The sequence below is a fragment of the Heteronotia binoei genome, chromosome 18 (assembly GCF_032191835.1).
Source record: "Heteronotia binoei isolate CCM8104 ecotype False Entrance Well chromosome 18, APGP_CSIRO_Hbin_v1, whole genome shotgun sequence".
NCBI classification, from domain to species: domain Eukaryota; kingdom Metazoa; phylum Chordata; class Lepidosauria; order Squamata; family Gekkonidae; genus Heteronotia; species Heteronotia binoei.
The window spans coordinates 346,808-362,031 of record NC_083240.1 but is presented as its reverse complement, the minus strand read 5'-3'; the positions used below and the strand labels follow the sequence as shown (position 1 = coordinate 362,031).

The following is a 15,224-nucleotide window of genomic DNA, read 5'->3' as shown; positions in this document are numbered from 1 at the left end:
CGTCGTATTTTCTAGATGAGAAAAGCAGAAGCCGAGGAGGTGGGGGGGGGACTGCTTGGGGCCATCTCCCCCGGCCTCCCCCCCCCCTTAGCGAGCACGGCGTCCCCTCCTGGCTGGCGGGGGCCCAGACGGCGCGCCCGCCAACGGCTTGCCTGGGAGGAGGGGCCCGCCTGAAGCCGGGAGAAAAGCGGGGGGGGGGGCTTCGCTTTCTGCGTCCAGTTCCCCTCGGTCCCCTCAGGGCCGCCCCGTCGTGCTTGGCTGGCGGCGGCTCCGGCTGCCCCGGAGGTCTGGGCGGAGAGAGGGAGCGAGGCGGGCGGGGCAGTCCCGGAGCGCCCCCAGCGGCAGGAGCAGCACTGCAGCGGGGGGGGGGGCAGACCGAAGGCGATCGCGGCCCCCCCTTACCTGGCTGGGGATGACGCCCAGCTCGCCGGCCGTGGCCCCGGGAGGGTGGCACCCGCGGCAGCAGGTGGTCTCCCGGGGCCTGGAGGGGGCTCCGCGGGTGTCCAGAGTAGGCGGGGGGGCGGGCGGAGGGGCAGCGGCTTCCGGGGGGAAAGGCACTCTGCACATGCGCCGGGGCATTGAGCAAGGCCACCGCCCCGAAGCAGCCTGCCCTTTGGACCCGACGGGACGGGCGGCATGGCGGCGGCGACAGGTCTCGTGGGCTCCCTGAGCGCCTGGCTGCCGGCCTGGCCCGGCCTGGCCTGGGGGGGCGGCCTGCTGGACTCCTCCTTGCAAGGTGAGCGCGGGGGGGGGGGAGGAGGAGGAGGGGGGGCCTGCTCCCTCCCCCCCCCCCTCTGACCCGGCTGCTCTCCCCTCCCCTTGCAGGGCTGGTGGGGGCCTGCGCCGTGGCGGTGCTCTGCAGCCTGGTGAGACTCCACATCTACTTGCAGTGCTCCAGGTGAGCGAGCCGGGGAGGGAGGGAGGGAGGGAGGGGCGGCCCGCCCCCTCCCCCCCTCGGGCTGCTGGCAGAGGGGCCGCCCTCCCTCGGTGGCGCGCGGGGCTCCCGGCGTCCGCTCTTCCTCCCTCCCTCCCTCCCTTCCCTTGCAGCGAGCCCGGGCGGCAGGCGGACAAGGAGGCGGTGGCCGGCGGCCGGCGGGCGCTGCTGGAGCGGCTGCACGTCTGCGTGCTGACGGCGCTCTTGACGGTGGTGGGCTCCCGGGTGGCGGCGCTGGTGGTGCTCGAGTTCTCCCTCCGCGCCCTCTCCACCCTCCTCGCCCTCCCCAAGGTGGGCCTGGCGGCTGGGCTGGGCTGGGCTGGGCTCCCGGGCCCCCTTGCTGGGGGGCCTCACCTGGGCCTCTTTGCCCCTCCTCCTCCTCCTCCTCCTCCTCAGGGCGCACACAGCAGCCAGCTCTTCCTGCTCTGCCAGTACTCGCTGGGCTGCGGGGTCTCGTGCAGCCTGAGCTACCTTCAGGAGGGGGCGCCCCACCGGACCTGGAACCTGCTGCTCAGCGCCGGCCTGGCGGGGCTCCTGACCCACTACGTGTGGCGCTTGGCCCGCCACGTCTTCGCCCTCTACGAGCTGCACTGCCGGGAGCGCTACTGCGGGGCCTGCCTCTTCCTGCTGGCCTCCTGGCCGGGCATCCCGCAGCTCCTCTGCAACGCCCTCAAGCTCACCTTCCTGGTGGCCGACCTGGCCGCAGTGGCCTTGATCAACCGCGACTTCCTCACCACCGCCGAGGCCGTCCGCTTCTGGACCCCGCTGACCATCTGCTACACCCTGCTGGTCATCTACATGCAAGGTCAGAAGCCAGCCCAGGGATGGACGGATGGATGGCCCTGCTCCTGGGAAGCTGGGATGCTCCGGAACATTCCACGACCTCACAGCAGCTCTTCCCCCGGCTGCGGGGCCAGGGCAGGCGAAGGAAGGCATCTGACACATCCCCTCCAAAGTAGAGACTGCCAGTTGGGTGTAGTGCTTTAGTGTGTGAACTCTTTATCTGGGAGAACTGGGTTTGCTTCCACACTCCTCCACTTGCAGCACCTGGAATGGCCTTGGGTCAGCCATAGCTCTGGCAGAGGTTGTCCTTGAAAGGCCAGCTGCTGTGAGAGCCCTCTCAGTCCCACCCACCTCACAGGGTGTCTGTTGTGGGGGGAGAAGATATAGGCGATTGTGAGCCGCTCTGAGTCTCTGATTCAGAGAGAAGGGCAGGGTATAAACTTCTATCTCCAAATGGACAGTTCTTCTGTCTGTCCATTTGGAGATAGAAGAAGTGCAGATTTATATCCTGTCCTTCTCTCTGAATCAGAGAGCGGCTCACAATCTCCTATATCTTCCTCCCCCACAACAGACACCCTGTGAGGTGGGTGGGACTGAGAGAGCTCTCACAGCAGCATCCCATTCAAGGACAACTCTGCAAGAGCTATGGCTGACCCAAGGCCATTCCAGCAGCTGCAAGTGGAGGAGTGGGGAATCAAACCCGGTTCTCCCTGATAAGAGTCTGCTCACTTAACCACTGTGGCTGACCCAAGGCCATTCCAGCAGCTGGAAGTGAAGGAGTGGGGAATCAAACCCGGTTCTCAAAGATAAGAGTCTGCACACTTCACTACTATGGCTGACCCAAGGCCATTCCAGCAGGTGCAATTGGAGGAGAGGGGAATCAAACCCGGTTCTCCCAGATAAGAGTCCGCACACTTAACCACTATGGCTGACCCAAGGCCATTCCAGCAGCTGGAAGTGAAGGAGTGGGGAATCAAACCCGGTTCTCCCAGATAAGAGTCTGCTCACTTAACCACTGTGGCTGACCCAAGGCCATTCCAGCAGCTGGAAGTGAAGGAGTGGGGAATCAAACCTGGTTCTCCCAGATAAGAGTCTGCACACTTCACCACTATGGCTGACCCAAGGCCATTCCAGCAGGTGCAAGTGGAGGAGTGGGGAATCAAACCCGGTTCTCCCAGATAAGAGTCTGCTCACTTAACCACTGTGGCTGACCCAAGGCCATTCCAGCAGCTGGAAGTGAAGGAGTGGGGAATCAAACCTGGTTCTCCCAGATAAGAGTCTGCACACTTCACCACTATGGCTGCCCCAAGGCCATTCCAGCAGCTGCAATTGGAGGAGAGGGGAATCAAACCCGGTTCTCCCAGATAAGAGTCCGCACACTTAACCACTACACCAAACTGGCTCTTTGACCCAGGGGTGTCCAACTCATGAGGGCCAGATCCGACTGAAATGGGACTTGGTGTCTCATAAAACGTGATGCCAGGCAGTGGAGATCCATACACTTTATAAGGGATGGAAAGACATTTGACCAGTTCCTGGGGAGGCATCCAGTGGGCGTGTCCTCACCGCAGGGCCCCAGGGGCAGAGGAAGACCCACTCAGGCAGGTAGGCGGGGCTGATGCCCACTCTCACGGTCCGGCCGCCCTCTGTGCCATCCTGGGGCCAGGAGGCAGGGCAAGCTTCTCCCCCACCCCAGTCTCCTCCAAGTGGCAGTGGCACTCCAGGGCCTCAGGCTGCAGAAGTCTTTCTCTCTCGGAAGCCCCAGCCGCCTGCTTTCCACTGGAGGGGCCAGAGACAGAAATGGGGACTCTGTGTGCCAAGCAGAGGCTCAACCCCTCCCCCACCCAGCGTAAAGTCAACATGAATGAGCCCAGCAACCCCCCCCCCCCTCACTGGAGGAGGCCAGGGGGACACGGGCTGGAGGAGAGCCCAGAGTGGGATGGTTCTGGCTGGCGGCACGCGTGGTTGACACCTCTGGGTTAGGACTGCTGAAGAGTGCATTTTGTGTTCTGATGTTTCTTTGTGGGCCGCAACCAGCAGAGGAGCCTTTCTCAGGAATTCCTCCCCAGGCCCAATGGAAGCTCTTTTGCTCCTGAAGGGGGGGGAGGAGACCCCGCGGCTGGTGCGGGAGGGGAAGGCCTGGGCCTCAGAGGGCTCTCTCTCTCTCTCCTCTCCTCCTTCCTTGTCTTTGGCAGAGGAGCAGCGGCAGAACCCCAGCCAGCAGATGGTCTACCAGACGGTCTTTGTGAGGATGGGGGGGCTCCTGATCCTGCTGATGACAGTGGGCCGCTGGACGGACATCCTGAACGTCCTGATCTCGCTGGTGGGGGAGCTGTGGTGCCTGGCGCAGGCAGGAGCCGCCCTGGACATCTGCAGGAAGCAGGTGAGGGCAAGGAGGCCCTTTGGGTAAGGGAGAACCCCCCTGGCTCTGGGTCCCAAGGACACGGGGGATTGCCAGCCATCGGCCAGCTGGTCTTTGCTCAGCCAACCTGCAGGTCTGTGGTGAGTCCCAGGCGTGCCGGGGGGGGGGGGAGAGGCTGCTGGTGGTGGTGGTGGCTACAGGACTGCCTGCCCCGGGCCGTGGTGACTGGCTGTGAGTGAGCCACCAGCCCCTCCTTGGCTGAGCAGGCTTGCCTGGATGGACTCTGCCCTGCGGGGTGTGGCTGCTTTCCCCAGAAGCCAACCAGCTGCCCAGCCTGTCTCTCTCGTGCAGAGGTGGGGGCAGGCCCTTTCCCGGGCAGCTGGCGGTGCTTCTGAAGGCGGAGACTCCACCATCCTCGGCCCTCCTCATGACCTTCCTTCCCAGTGGCTGCAGAAGGGCCCTGGAAGCCGAGTGGAGGCCACAGTGCTGTCCTGCATCTAATCTTTCAGGATTATTCTCAGCGATTCTCCCGCTTGACTTCTTCCTCCCGGAGGCCTGTCCATCAGCCTGAAGACCATCTTTCCAAACCCTCCGCAGCCTCCTGAAGCAGAGAGAACAGGCGGGGAGTCCCTGGGCTGCCAGTGGGTGGGAGGCTGCGGGTATCCAGCTTGTGGGGCACCCTCCCCCCCTCCCTGGAGCCTTCTGGAGAGAGACTGGGCTGCTGTGATGACCCCACTGCTGCTGCTTCCTGTGGCCCGCCCTGCCCTAGAGCTCTCTGAGGAGCTTCCTCTCCTTCTGTGGGTGTGTGTGGAGGGGGGAGAGCCCTCCTGACATCCGGGCTGGCTGCAGCCTTGAGTTCTGCAGATTCCACGGGCAAGCTCCATCTTCCAGCCTGGACATTCTGAGGAAGGGGCTCGGTTTGTTTGGAGGGCCTTGCCCCCCTGGGAGCTTCTTCTGGGTGCCTCTTGCACGCTGGAGCTGTTAACTGGTCCCTGGATGTGCATCAGAAGGAAGGAATCCTGTCCGGTCCCTTCTGGGCCTCGTGTGTTCCCTTGTGTCTGTCTGCTGCAGTCATAGCCTGAGAGCTGCCACTTTTGATCCCCTGCCTCTGTACTTTGTCCGGCACCCTTCGGGTCAGTACGGCAGAAACGAATAAAATTGGGAAACCTGGGCATTTGGTGCCTTGCCTTGCCTGCCGCCTCCTCTTCCGGATGGCTCAGCCGACTGGAGGGCCTGTGGGTCGAGATGGGAGGATCTCCGTCTCAGGGGGCCATTCTGGCTGGGGAGGGAGGCATGTCTGGGCACCCCCCCCCCACTGCAGAACTCTGCTTCCAGCTTCGTGCCAGTCTTGTTCTTGGGCAGCCTTTCAGCACAGAGGTGGGCTGGTGCTATTGTGGGCATTAGCTAAATGGTCGAGTGGATCCATTGCACCCACGTTGGGGGGGGGAGTGTAGATCTGTACCATCCACAAAAATGGGGCAGCAGCATCAATGGGGGGGCAACTGCAACCGAAGGAGCTGCACCAAGGAAGGGATCCCCCCCTCCATAGAACGGCACTGGCTGAGCAGAGACTGGCTGGCAGCCCCTGGTGGGTGGCTCAAATACGTTGGGGGGGCACTGCTGGGAAACTTCGACACTTCTCCTCACCACCCTTTCTGTCCGGTTTTACCTTTTCTGATTGGGGGAGATGGTGTGCTAAAACAACCCCTCTGCCCCGCCCCAATCGTGGACAATTTGTACAGCTCAACTTTCGGGTTGGTGCAATTAAGGAAGGGGTTGACAATCCTGCTGCCTGCCTTCAGCTTGCAATTCCGTTAGTTGCCTGCCATTGGCAGCAAGGAGTAAACTATTTGTGAAAGGCCAAGAGCAGGTGAGGACGGAGAAGGGAACTCCTCCCTGCCATCTAGCAGCCTGACGCCTGGCAGCGTAGTAAAGCTTTCCTTTTGCTGACAGTGCTCCTCTTTCTTTCCCCATCTGAGAAACAGGAATGGTAGGGAATGAAATACATTCTACCATATCTCTCGGCTTGGCTTCGCAAACGAAGATTTAAGAAGGGTGCAATAGTCCACCATATCAAACCTAAACAAATTTTCCAGCACTGACAACATAACAAATAGAACAAAGTTCCAGCCCGGGAGCACCTTCTGAGGCCAACAAAGTTTTATTTTAAAATAAATCTAAAATAACAAGTGTCATTTATACGTTTATAACTATATATAATGGCAATATTTGACATTTATGGACATTCCACGGGAGTGGCCAGTCCTGGGGCAGATGGAGGCAGTGAAGAGCTGCTCAGGGGAGCCCCAGTCTCTGCTCCCCCCCCCCCAGACTGTGGTTGCCATCATTTGTTTCCCCTGCACACTGGCATGTTCCATGGGCCTGCCTGCCTCCCCACAGACTTCAGGTCTGCCTGCCACTGCCTCCAGGAACCCCAGTGCCCCCCCACCCCCCATGCTACTAGACCAGATGCCCCCCCCCCCTGTTCCAGAGGAACTGCCACCGGCTGTAAGTGCTGCAAGAGCAGCTGAGCTCTGCTGGCCTGGGCTTTTGTCACCCCCCTTTCCTCTGGACAAAAGCAGAGTGTGGCTTCTGGAGCGCATTCATGGCGCTTTCTCTGGGAGTTGCCCCCAAGCTGGCTCTTGCTGCCACTCATGCTGCAAAGCTCCCCACACCCTACAGCAGAGGAGGCGGGGCTGCTGCTGCTGCTGCCCTCTGGCTGCCTCCCTCTTTTGCAAAGTCTGCCACACCCAGCACGAGGCATCACCCCACAGAGCAAACCAGGCCCAGGCATCTTTCCGGTGGGGCCTGGACCAAAGGAGCCAGCGTGGTGTGCTTCCATTCTGATGTCCTACTTCATCGTTCTCATTTTTATTTCATCTGAGCCTCTCTCTGGCCTTAGGGTTTCATTTGGGGGGGGTGCAGCACAATGCTGCCAGGTTCCCTGACCATGGGTTCTGCTGCGTGTGTGTGGGGGGGTCTCACTTGCTTAGTCATTGTCTTTACTTTGCATAACCAGGCATTGCATACCAATATAATTGCCACTATGCAGGCGAGTCAGTCTGCTCAAATGCGACTATAATGGAACATGCTTTGGCATTTCGCTTGCTGTAACTTTCTCAAGATGCGCAGGAGGAAGACGCGGGCAGAGTCTGCTTTTGGCCAGATGACCTTGAGTGTCCAGTGTGCCGTGCTGTTTGCCTAACCCTGGGAACCTAACTGCCAGGGGCTGCTTAATTTGCACACCTTTTTGCCAGGCTCTGTTTGTGTGCCATCTTCTTCTCAGCCATGGCTTCGGAGCACAAAGGTCCATTGCTCTGCATTAGTCCTAAATAAACGACTGACCACTTGTCTATGTGCTCAGTTGACTGGGATCAATAACTGGCAAAACCTGACAATTGCATGGGACAGGATGGCCACAAGCCTTGCTGTTGGGCCTGGCGGGCAGATTGAAGGGAACCTTCCTGCCCACTTCACCTCCCATAAAACTTGCAGCAGGTTCTGGCTACACATCTGGAATGCTGCCTGCCATGGGCTGTGAGCGGCTAGTCAGGCCAAAGGGGTGCCTTCCACCGAGGGAGCATGAGCAGGTTTCCTGAAAGGGGCTACTTCACTTCCTGCCTCCTGGGCTCATTTCTAATGTGTCACTTCCAGGCTGCACATGAGGTTTGTACAACACAGAGAGTGAGGTTCCCAGAACCACAGCGGCTTTTCTAGGGGTTGTCTGCCCCTTCCTCAGCTTGCCCCTCCTTTTTCGTTGGGGGCAGGAAGGCTGAACAAGGCAAAGGAGGATCCTTGGGGGGGAAGAAGTCTGGAAATAGCTCGGAAGGCATCTTAGTGATGCTTCCCATGGTTTCCACACAAGTCCGACAGGCCGCACTCTGCTCCACCAGTATCCTCCAGGCTCTGATGAGGGGACGGCAAACCCCCTGAGGTGGGCTTTGCATCTGCCCAGGGGTGGGGAGGCTAAGCTCCAGGAGCCTGGTGTGCAGAGCAAAGAGTGACAAGAGGTGAATACTGGTGAGCAGAAGCAGGGAGGACCCCAAGTAGCCCCATACATCTGGCAGCAGGGCCCTTCAGGAGGACCGAGGGGAGCCGCCCTCGCATCGCTCCTCTTTACACTCCCTCCCACTCCTCTTCTCATGTCTGCTTTAAGCTCTTCACTTTGCAGCAAAGTCCACTGTGAATCCAAAGTTTGCACAAGTGTTTGTAAAATACACTGCCTAGGCTAGCTTTTCCAACATGCACATCCTTGTCATGCCAAAGTCCCTCCTTCGCTTCATGCCTGTCCTCTCCACAAGGGGGCAGCACCAGGACCAGTAACTGCAATGAGATTTGCCTCGGAAGCCTGACAGCAGGTCGGTGTGTGTGTGTGTGTGTGTGGGGGGGGGTTCCCTCCCTCTGCCTTTGGCCTAGTGGAGCAAATTTCACCCCTGGCAAGTCCTTGTACTCTTTCACTCCAAAGGCGCCCTTTGTGAAGCATAGCATTGCCTCTCAAAGTTGGTTACGACTGCACAAAGCAATAATTTAAACTGCTGGAAACAGGGAAACTTCAGATGTGAGGTTATGTGAGCAATGCAGATCCTGTGAATTCAGGGGGAGGGATTTGTGAGTTTCCTGCACGTGCAGGGGGTTAGACTAGATGACCCTGAAGGTCCCTTCTGTCAAGCATGGTGAAATTCCATTGATAATTGATTGTTATAGGGTCCTGCCTAAACCTGGTCTGTGAAGCATCATGGAGGATCCAGCTTTGCTACCTTGTTATTCTTTCCCTTCCCCTGCCTTGCTTTATTGCCTACAAGTAGAAGTAGTGAGAACTGAAACTAACATGAGAAGACGTAATCAGCACCTTCCCATACATTCCTGGTAGGGAGTGTGGCACATCTGGGAAAAGCAAGGACAGAGTCCTGATAACACTATGAGAATGTAGACATTTATGATAGTTTATGTGAGAGCTACCCCGCACCCCCATCCCTTGGAATCCTTTTGAAGTAAGCCTTAAAAGTATTGTATCAATGTATTGGCAGCATTACTCTCAAGAACCTGTTACACAGAAAGTATCGGTCTATCAATAAACGTAGTCTTTGTATCAACTTTGACTCGTCAATGAACCCGCATGCTTGACACCTTCCAACTCTAGGATTCTATGTAGTATCTTTCTCAGAAATACTTTTGATTTTTTAAAGTATTTCTTCCCCACCCCACCCCCATTTCCATTTTCTTATATTTACTTATGTCCCCTTCTATATTAAAAGGTGGAAGCTATTTGGGTGATTTTACTACAGATAGCCCCCACCCCCGACAATTTTCAGGGGTGAATCTATTAAATTTTGGGGGGGGTCTATTAAATTTTAGAGCCCCGTGGTGCAGTGGCAAAGCTGCAGTCTGAGCTCTCTGCTCACAACCTGAGTTCGATCCCAGCTTGAGGTTGACTCAGCCTTCCAACCTTCCCAGGTTGGTAAAATGAGTAGCCGGCTTGCTGGGGGGAAAGTGTAGATGACTGGGGAAGGCAATGGCAAACCACCCTATAAAAAGTCTTCCGTGAAAATGTGAAAGCGACGTCACCCCAGAGTCGAAAACGACTGGTGCTTGCACAGGGGACTGCCTTTTAAAATACTTTTAGGGGGGGATCTATTAAAATTTGATTTAATTTGTATGGGCTCTTCTCTGTTCAAGTTGGGTAACCTTCCTGAACATTCAATGGGGTGACCTCAAAGTAGCTGTTTTACTGCAAAGGAACTTCAAGACAGAATGGAGAAATTGCTGAATTACAAATTATTATGAAACTTGGAACAAACATCTCCCCAGGACTGAACAAGGATATTGGTTTTTTATCTCATTACATACTCTAAACCAACTCTCACCAAGTATAGCTATACATCCATAGTATTCCAATGTATTTCTCTTTAAGAACAGTGTATCAGAATAGTGGTTTTTTGTACTGACATACTCAAAGTGAGATTAATAAAAGGGAACACAGGCTGTGGCAAATCAAATGTAAGACTGTGATCAGGCAGGCAAAAAGGGACTATGAGGAGCACATTGCAAAAAACATGAAGACCAACAATAAATATTTCTTCAAATATATTAGAAGCAGGAAACGAGCCAGGAAGGAAGTGGGGCCCTTGGATGACCAAGGGGTAAAAGGATTACTGAAGGATTACTAATCTTTCATTGAAATCTGCCTCCGTTCCTGAGGACTGGAAGGTAGCAAATGTCACCCCCATCTTTAAAAAGGGTTCCAGAGGAGATCCAGGAAATTACAGGCCAGTCAGTCTGACTTCAATACTGGGAAAGTCAAGGACAGAATGAGTAGGCACATTGATGAACACGTTATTGAGGAAGACTCAGCATGGGTTCTTTAGGGGAAGATCATGCCTCACTAACCTGCTACATTTCTTTGAGGGGGTGAACAAACATGTGGACAAAGGAGACCCGATAGATGTTGTTTACCTTGACTTCCAGAAAGCTTTTGATAAAGTTCCTCATCAAAGGCTCCTTAGAAAGCTTGAGAGTCATGGAGTAAACGGACAGGTCCTCTTGTGGATCAAAAACTGGCTGAGTAATAGGAAGCAGAGAGTGAGTATAAATGGGCAGTCTTCGCAGTGGAGGACGGTAAGCAGTGGGGTGCCGCAGGGCTCGGTACTGGGTCCCATGCTCTTTAACTTGTTCATAAATGATTTAGAGTTGAGAATGAGCAGTGAAGTGGCCAAGTTTGCGGATGACACAAAATTGTTCAGGGTGGTGAGAACCAGAGAGGATTGTGAGGAACTCCAAAGGGATCTGTTGAGGCTGGGTGAGTGGGCGTCAACGTGGCAGATGCGGTTCAATGTGGCCAAGTGCAAAGTAATGCACATTGGGGCCAAGAATCCCAGCTACAAATACAAGTTGATGGGGTGTGAACTGGCAGAGACTGACCATGAGAAAGATCTTGGGGTCGTGGTAGATAACTCACTGAAAATGTCAAGACAGTGTGCGTTTGCAATAAAAAAGGCCAACGCCATGCTGGGAATTATTAGGAAAGGAATTGAAAATAGATCAGCCAGTATCATAATGCCCCTGTATAAATCGATGGTGCGGTCTCATTTGGAGTACTGTGTGCAGTTCTGGTCGTCGCACCTCAAAAAGGATATTATAGCATTGGAGAAAGTTCAGAAAAGGGCAACTAGAATGATTAAAGGGCTGGAACACCTTCCCTATGAAGAAAGGTTGAAACGCTTGGGGCTCTTTAGCTTGGAGAAACGTCGACTGCGGGGTGACATGATAGAGGTTTACAAGATAATGCATGGGATGGAGAAGTAGAGAAAGAAATACTTTTCTCCCTTTCTCACAATACAAGAACTCATGGGCATTCCATGAAATTGCTGAGCAGAAAGGTTAAAACGGATAAAAGGAAGTACTTCTTCACCCAAAGGGTGATTAACATGTGGAATTCACTGCCACAGGAGGTGGTGGCGGCCACAAGCATAGCCACCTTCAAGAGGAGGTTAGATGAAAATATGGAGCAGAGGTCCATCAGTGGCTATTAGCCACAGTGTGTGTGTGTGTATATGTATGTATGTGTATATATATATATATATATATATATATATTTGGCCGCTGTGTGACACAGAATGTTGGACTGGATGGGCCATTGGCCTGATCTAACATGGCTTCTCTTATGTTCTTATGATGATAGGGAAATGGCTGAGAAGCGTTTGCCCGCTCTAGAACCACTAATTTTGGAAGGGATGTTGAAAGACCTGAGTCAGATTGAGGTGATAAGAGAGGAGGTCCTACAACTGACTGACGAATTGAAAACTAGTAAGTCACCAGGTTCGGATGGCATACATTCAACAGTTCTGAAAGAACTCAAAGTTGAATTTGTGGATCTCCTGATAAAAATATGTAATCTTTCATTGAAATCTGCCTCCATTCCTGAGGACTGGAAGGTAGCAAATGTCACCCCCATCTTTAAAAAGGGTTCCAGAGGAGATCCGGGAAATTACAGGCCAGTCAGTCTGACTTAAAAACCGGGAAAGTTGGTAGAAACCATTATCAAGGACAGAATGAGTAGGCACACAGATAAACATAAGTTATTGAGGAAGACTCAGTACTGGGTCCCATGCTCTTGTTCATGAATGATTTGGAGTTGGGAGTAAGCCGTGAAGTGGCCGAGTCTGCAGATGACCCTAAATTGTTCAGGGTGGTGAGAACCAGAGAGGATTGTGAGGAACTCCAAAGGGATCTGTTGAGGCTGGGTGAGTGGGCGTCAATGTGGACAAGTGCAAGTAATGCACATTGGGGCCAAGAATCCCAGCTACAAATACAAGTTGATGGGGTGTGAACTGGCAGAGACTGACCAAGAGAGAGATCTTGGGGTCGTGGTAGATAACTTGCTGAAAATGTCAAGACAGTGTGCGATTGCAATAAAAAAGGCCAACGCCATGCTGGGAATTATTAGGAAGGAAACTGAAAACAAATCAGCCAGTATCATAATGCCCCTGTATAAATCAATGGTGCGGTCTCATTTGGAATACTGTGTACAATTCTGGTCACCGCACCTCAAAAAGGATATTACAGCATTGGAAAAAGTCCAGAAAAGGGCAACTAGAATGATTAAAGGTTTGGAATACTTTCCCTGTGAAGAAAGGTTAAAACGCTTGGGGCTCTTTAGCTTGGAGAAACGTCGACTGCAGGGTGACATGATAGAGGTTTACAAGATTATGCATGGGATGGCGAAAGTAGAGAAAGAAGTCCTTTTCTCCCTTTCTCACAATACAAGAACTCGTGGGCATTCAATGAAATTGCTGAGCAGTCAGGTTTAAATGGATAAAAGGAGGTACTTCTTCACCCAAAGAGTGATTAACACATGGAATTCACTGCCACAGGCGGTGGTGGCGGCCACAAGCATAGCAAGCTTCAAGAGGGTATTGGATAAAAATATGGAGCAGAAGTCCATCAGTGGCTATTAGCCACAGTGTGTGTAGATATATATATATATGCACACACACACACACATATATATATATATTTGACCACTGTGTGACAGAGTGTTGGACTGGATGGGCCATTGGCCTGAAACAACACGGCTCCTCTTAAGTTCTTAAGGGATATGGGCTGTTTATCTCATTCCATATACTAACTCATCTTTCACTATATTTTAATGTACTCTGTTTTTCTAACGGCAAACTAATATGTGTTTCTCTTTTAGAACAGTGTATCAGAATATTGGTTTTTTGTTTTGTTTGTGTTGACATACTCAAATATTAAAATAAAAATATATCTTATTATATATACTAACCCATCTTCAACTATATTTTAATGTATTCCTTTTTTTCTAATGGCAAACTATAATGATGTTACAACCTCTTGAAAAACTATGCCTTCTATTTAAACCCAGGACTAACAAAGCCAGAATATACCCAGATTTATAGCACTTCACACCTACAACATCAATCTGCTTTTTATCACTCTCCACTATTGTTTCAGCGCAGTTCAACACTAATGAACAAACACAGACCCAATTTGTGATTCTTTTAATCTGCTAAAAGCGTTCCCATGACTCTACAACCAACACACTGCCCACTTTTTCTATATTAAGGACTGCTGGCCATTCTATTTTTGTGCGATGAAGTCTGCTTAGAGCATACGAAAGCTTACATTCTGAATAAAACTTAGTTGGTCTTAAAGGTTCACTTGTCTACTGCTTTTTTCTATTGCTTCAGAGCAGCACAGCTGCCCACTTGGATCTATCAAGCTGGGGTAACGTAGGGGCTGATGAATAAAGGAGCATATGTTGCCATTAGGCAACTAGGCTAAGCCAACTGTGCTTGTGAGATAAACACCGGTGCACCGCTGGGCTGGCCAGAAGAATAGAACCAAGTGTGAGTCTGGTCAGGCACCTTTAAGACAACAAAGTTTTATTCAAGTTTTTATGTGCGAACACAGGAAAGCTCATTCCTTCAATAAAACTTTGTTGGTCTTAAGGGTGCCTCTGAATCCAAACTCTGCTGTACTTGTGAGAGCTGGACCCCTGCAGGGGGTGGTTTGGGCCAGGCAGACTCCAAAACTGCAGCAAATGTGGCCGTTGATGTCACAGCTTATGCACAAGGTCATCCGCAGAGTTTTCAACACTGGGGCTGGAAGGGGTCGGGGCTTTGGAGTGTGGCCTCTTCACCTCCCTACCCTCATACCCCGATTGATGGGATCCATTCTTCTCTCCCTGCTGCTGAGAAATAGTTTTCACTCCCCTTGAAGATGCAGTAAGAACTGCTGAGAGTCACTGCATGGCATTTTGCCCCTCGCCCTTCTCTTGCGACTGAGCCAGCACTTGGTTGCCTCAGTCGGATCCCTGATCCCTGTGCGGGAATTGTGGCCAACCCCACCCGTCCCCTGCAGAGGCCCTGAGGGTGGCATCTCTTCAGAGCGGCTGCCCGCCTTGTTTGCCTGCAAAGCCACAGCGGAGGGTCTCAGGAGGTGCCCTTCTGCCAAGGGGATCCCGGCATAGACTGTCCACAGGGGGGGGGGGGTGGACTTTCTGTGTGGCAGCGGAGGGGCCTGTCTGAAGGCAAATGCTGGGCTGTGGAATGGGGCTCCTGCCCGGCCTCTGGCTAAAGGCAGAAGGGCTGCGTCCTCCAGTGGCTGCAGCTCCCAGGGGAGGGAAAGAGGCTCTTCCCACAGCTGACCCTGTGCCTTATAGGGTTGCCAATCCCCAGCTGGTTTGGAGGCTGAACGTCTCCTGGGCTCTCCATTATACCCTATGGTGACTGGTCCCCATAGAGCATAATGGAGAATTAGGCACCACATTCTCAGCATGGCATCTGGCGCCTCCTCCCAAAAGCCTGGGCCGGGGGTCCAATGATGGGAGCCCCTCCCTCCCTCACTTAAGGCATTAAATGTGTCCCCAGAAGCCCCTCCTTGCCCCAAAGACCCCCCCCCCGTCGGACCTGGCTGTGTCCCTGAGACTCTCCAGGGAGGGGCGGGAGGACTCCAGGCCGGCCCGGGGGGGTGTGCAGCCCTCACCCCCCTGCAGGCCGCCCCTGGCTCCCGCGCCCCAGGCAGGGCTGGCTTGAGTCTGGCCGCACCCCCACAAGGCCGCGCCCTAGGCCGCTGCCTAGCCCCCCCCGCCTGCCCGCCCGCCTTTCCCGCCACAAAATGGCCGCC

At 53.9% G+C, this 15,224-nt stretch overlaps 1 protein-coding gene across 1 annotated transcript; it reads left to right on the top strand.

Moving 5' to 3' along the window:
• The first annotated feature begins 614 nt into the window (after positions 1–614).
• Positions 615–5,247, top strand: TMEM82 (transmembrane protein 82). The gene is made up of 6 exons (XM_060259054.1): positions 615–736; positions 826–898; positions 1,048–1,225; positions 1,331–1,739; positions 3,913–4,100; positions 4,589–5,247. The coding sequence occupies exons 1-6, from the start codon at positions 637–639 to the stop codon at positions 4,682–4,684; spliced, it is 1,044 nt and encodes a 347-aa protein (XP_060115037.1). The 5' UTR covers positions 615–636; the 3' UTR covers positions 4,685–5,247.
• Positions 5,248–15,224: the final 9,977 nt, after the last annotated feature.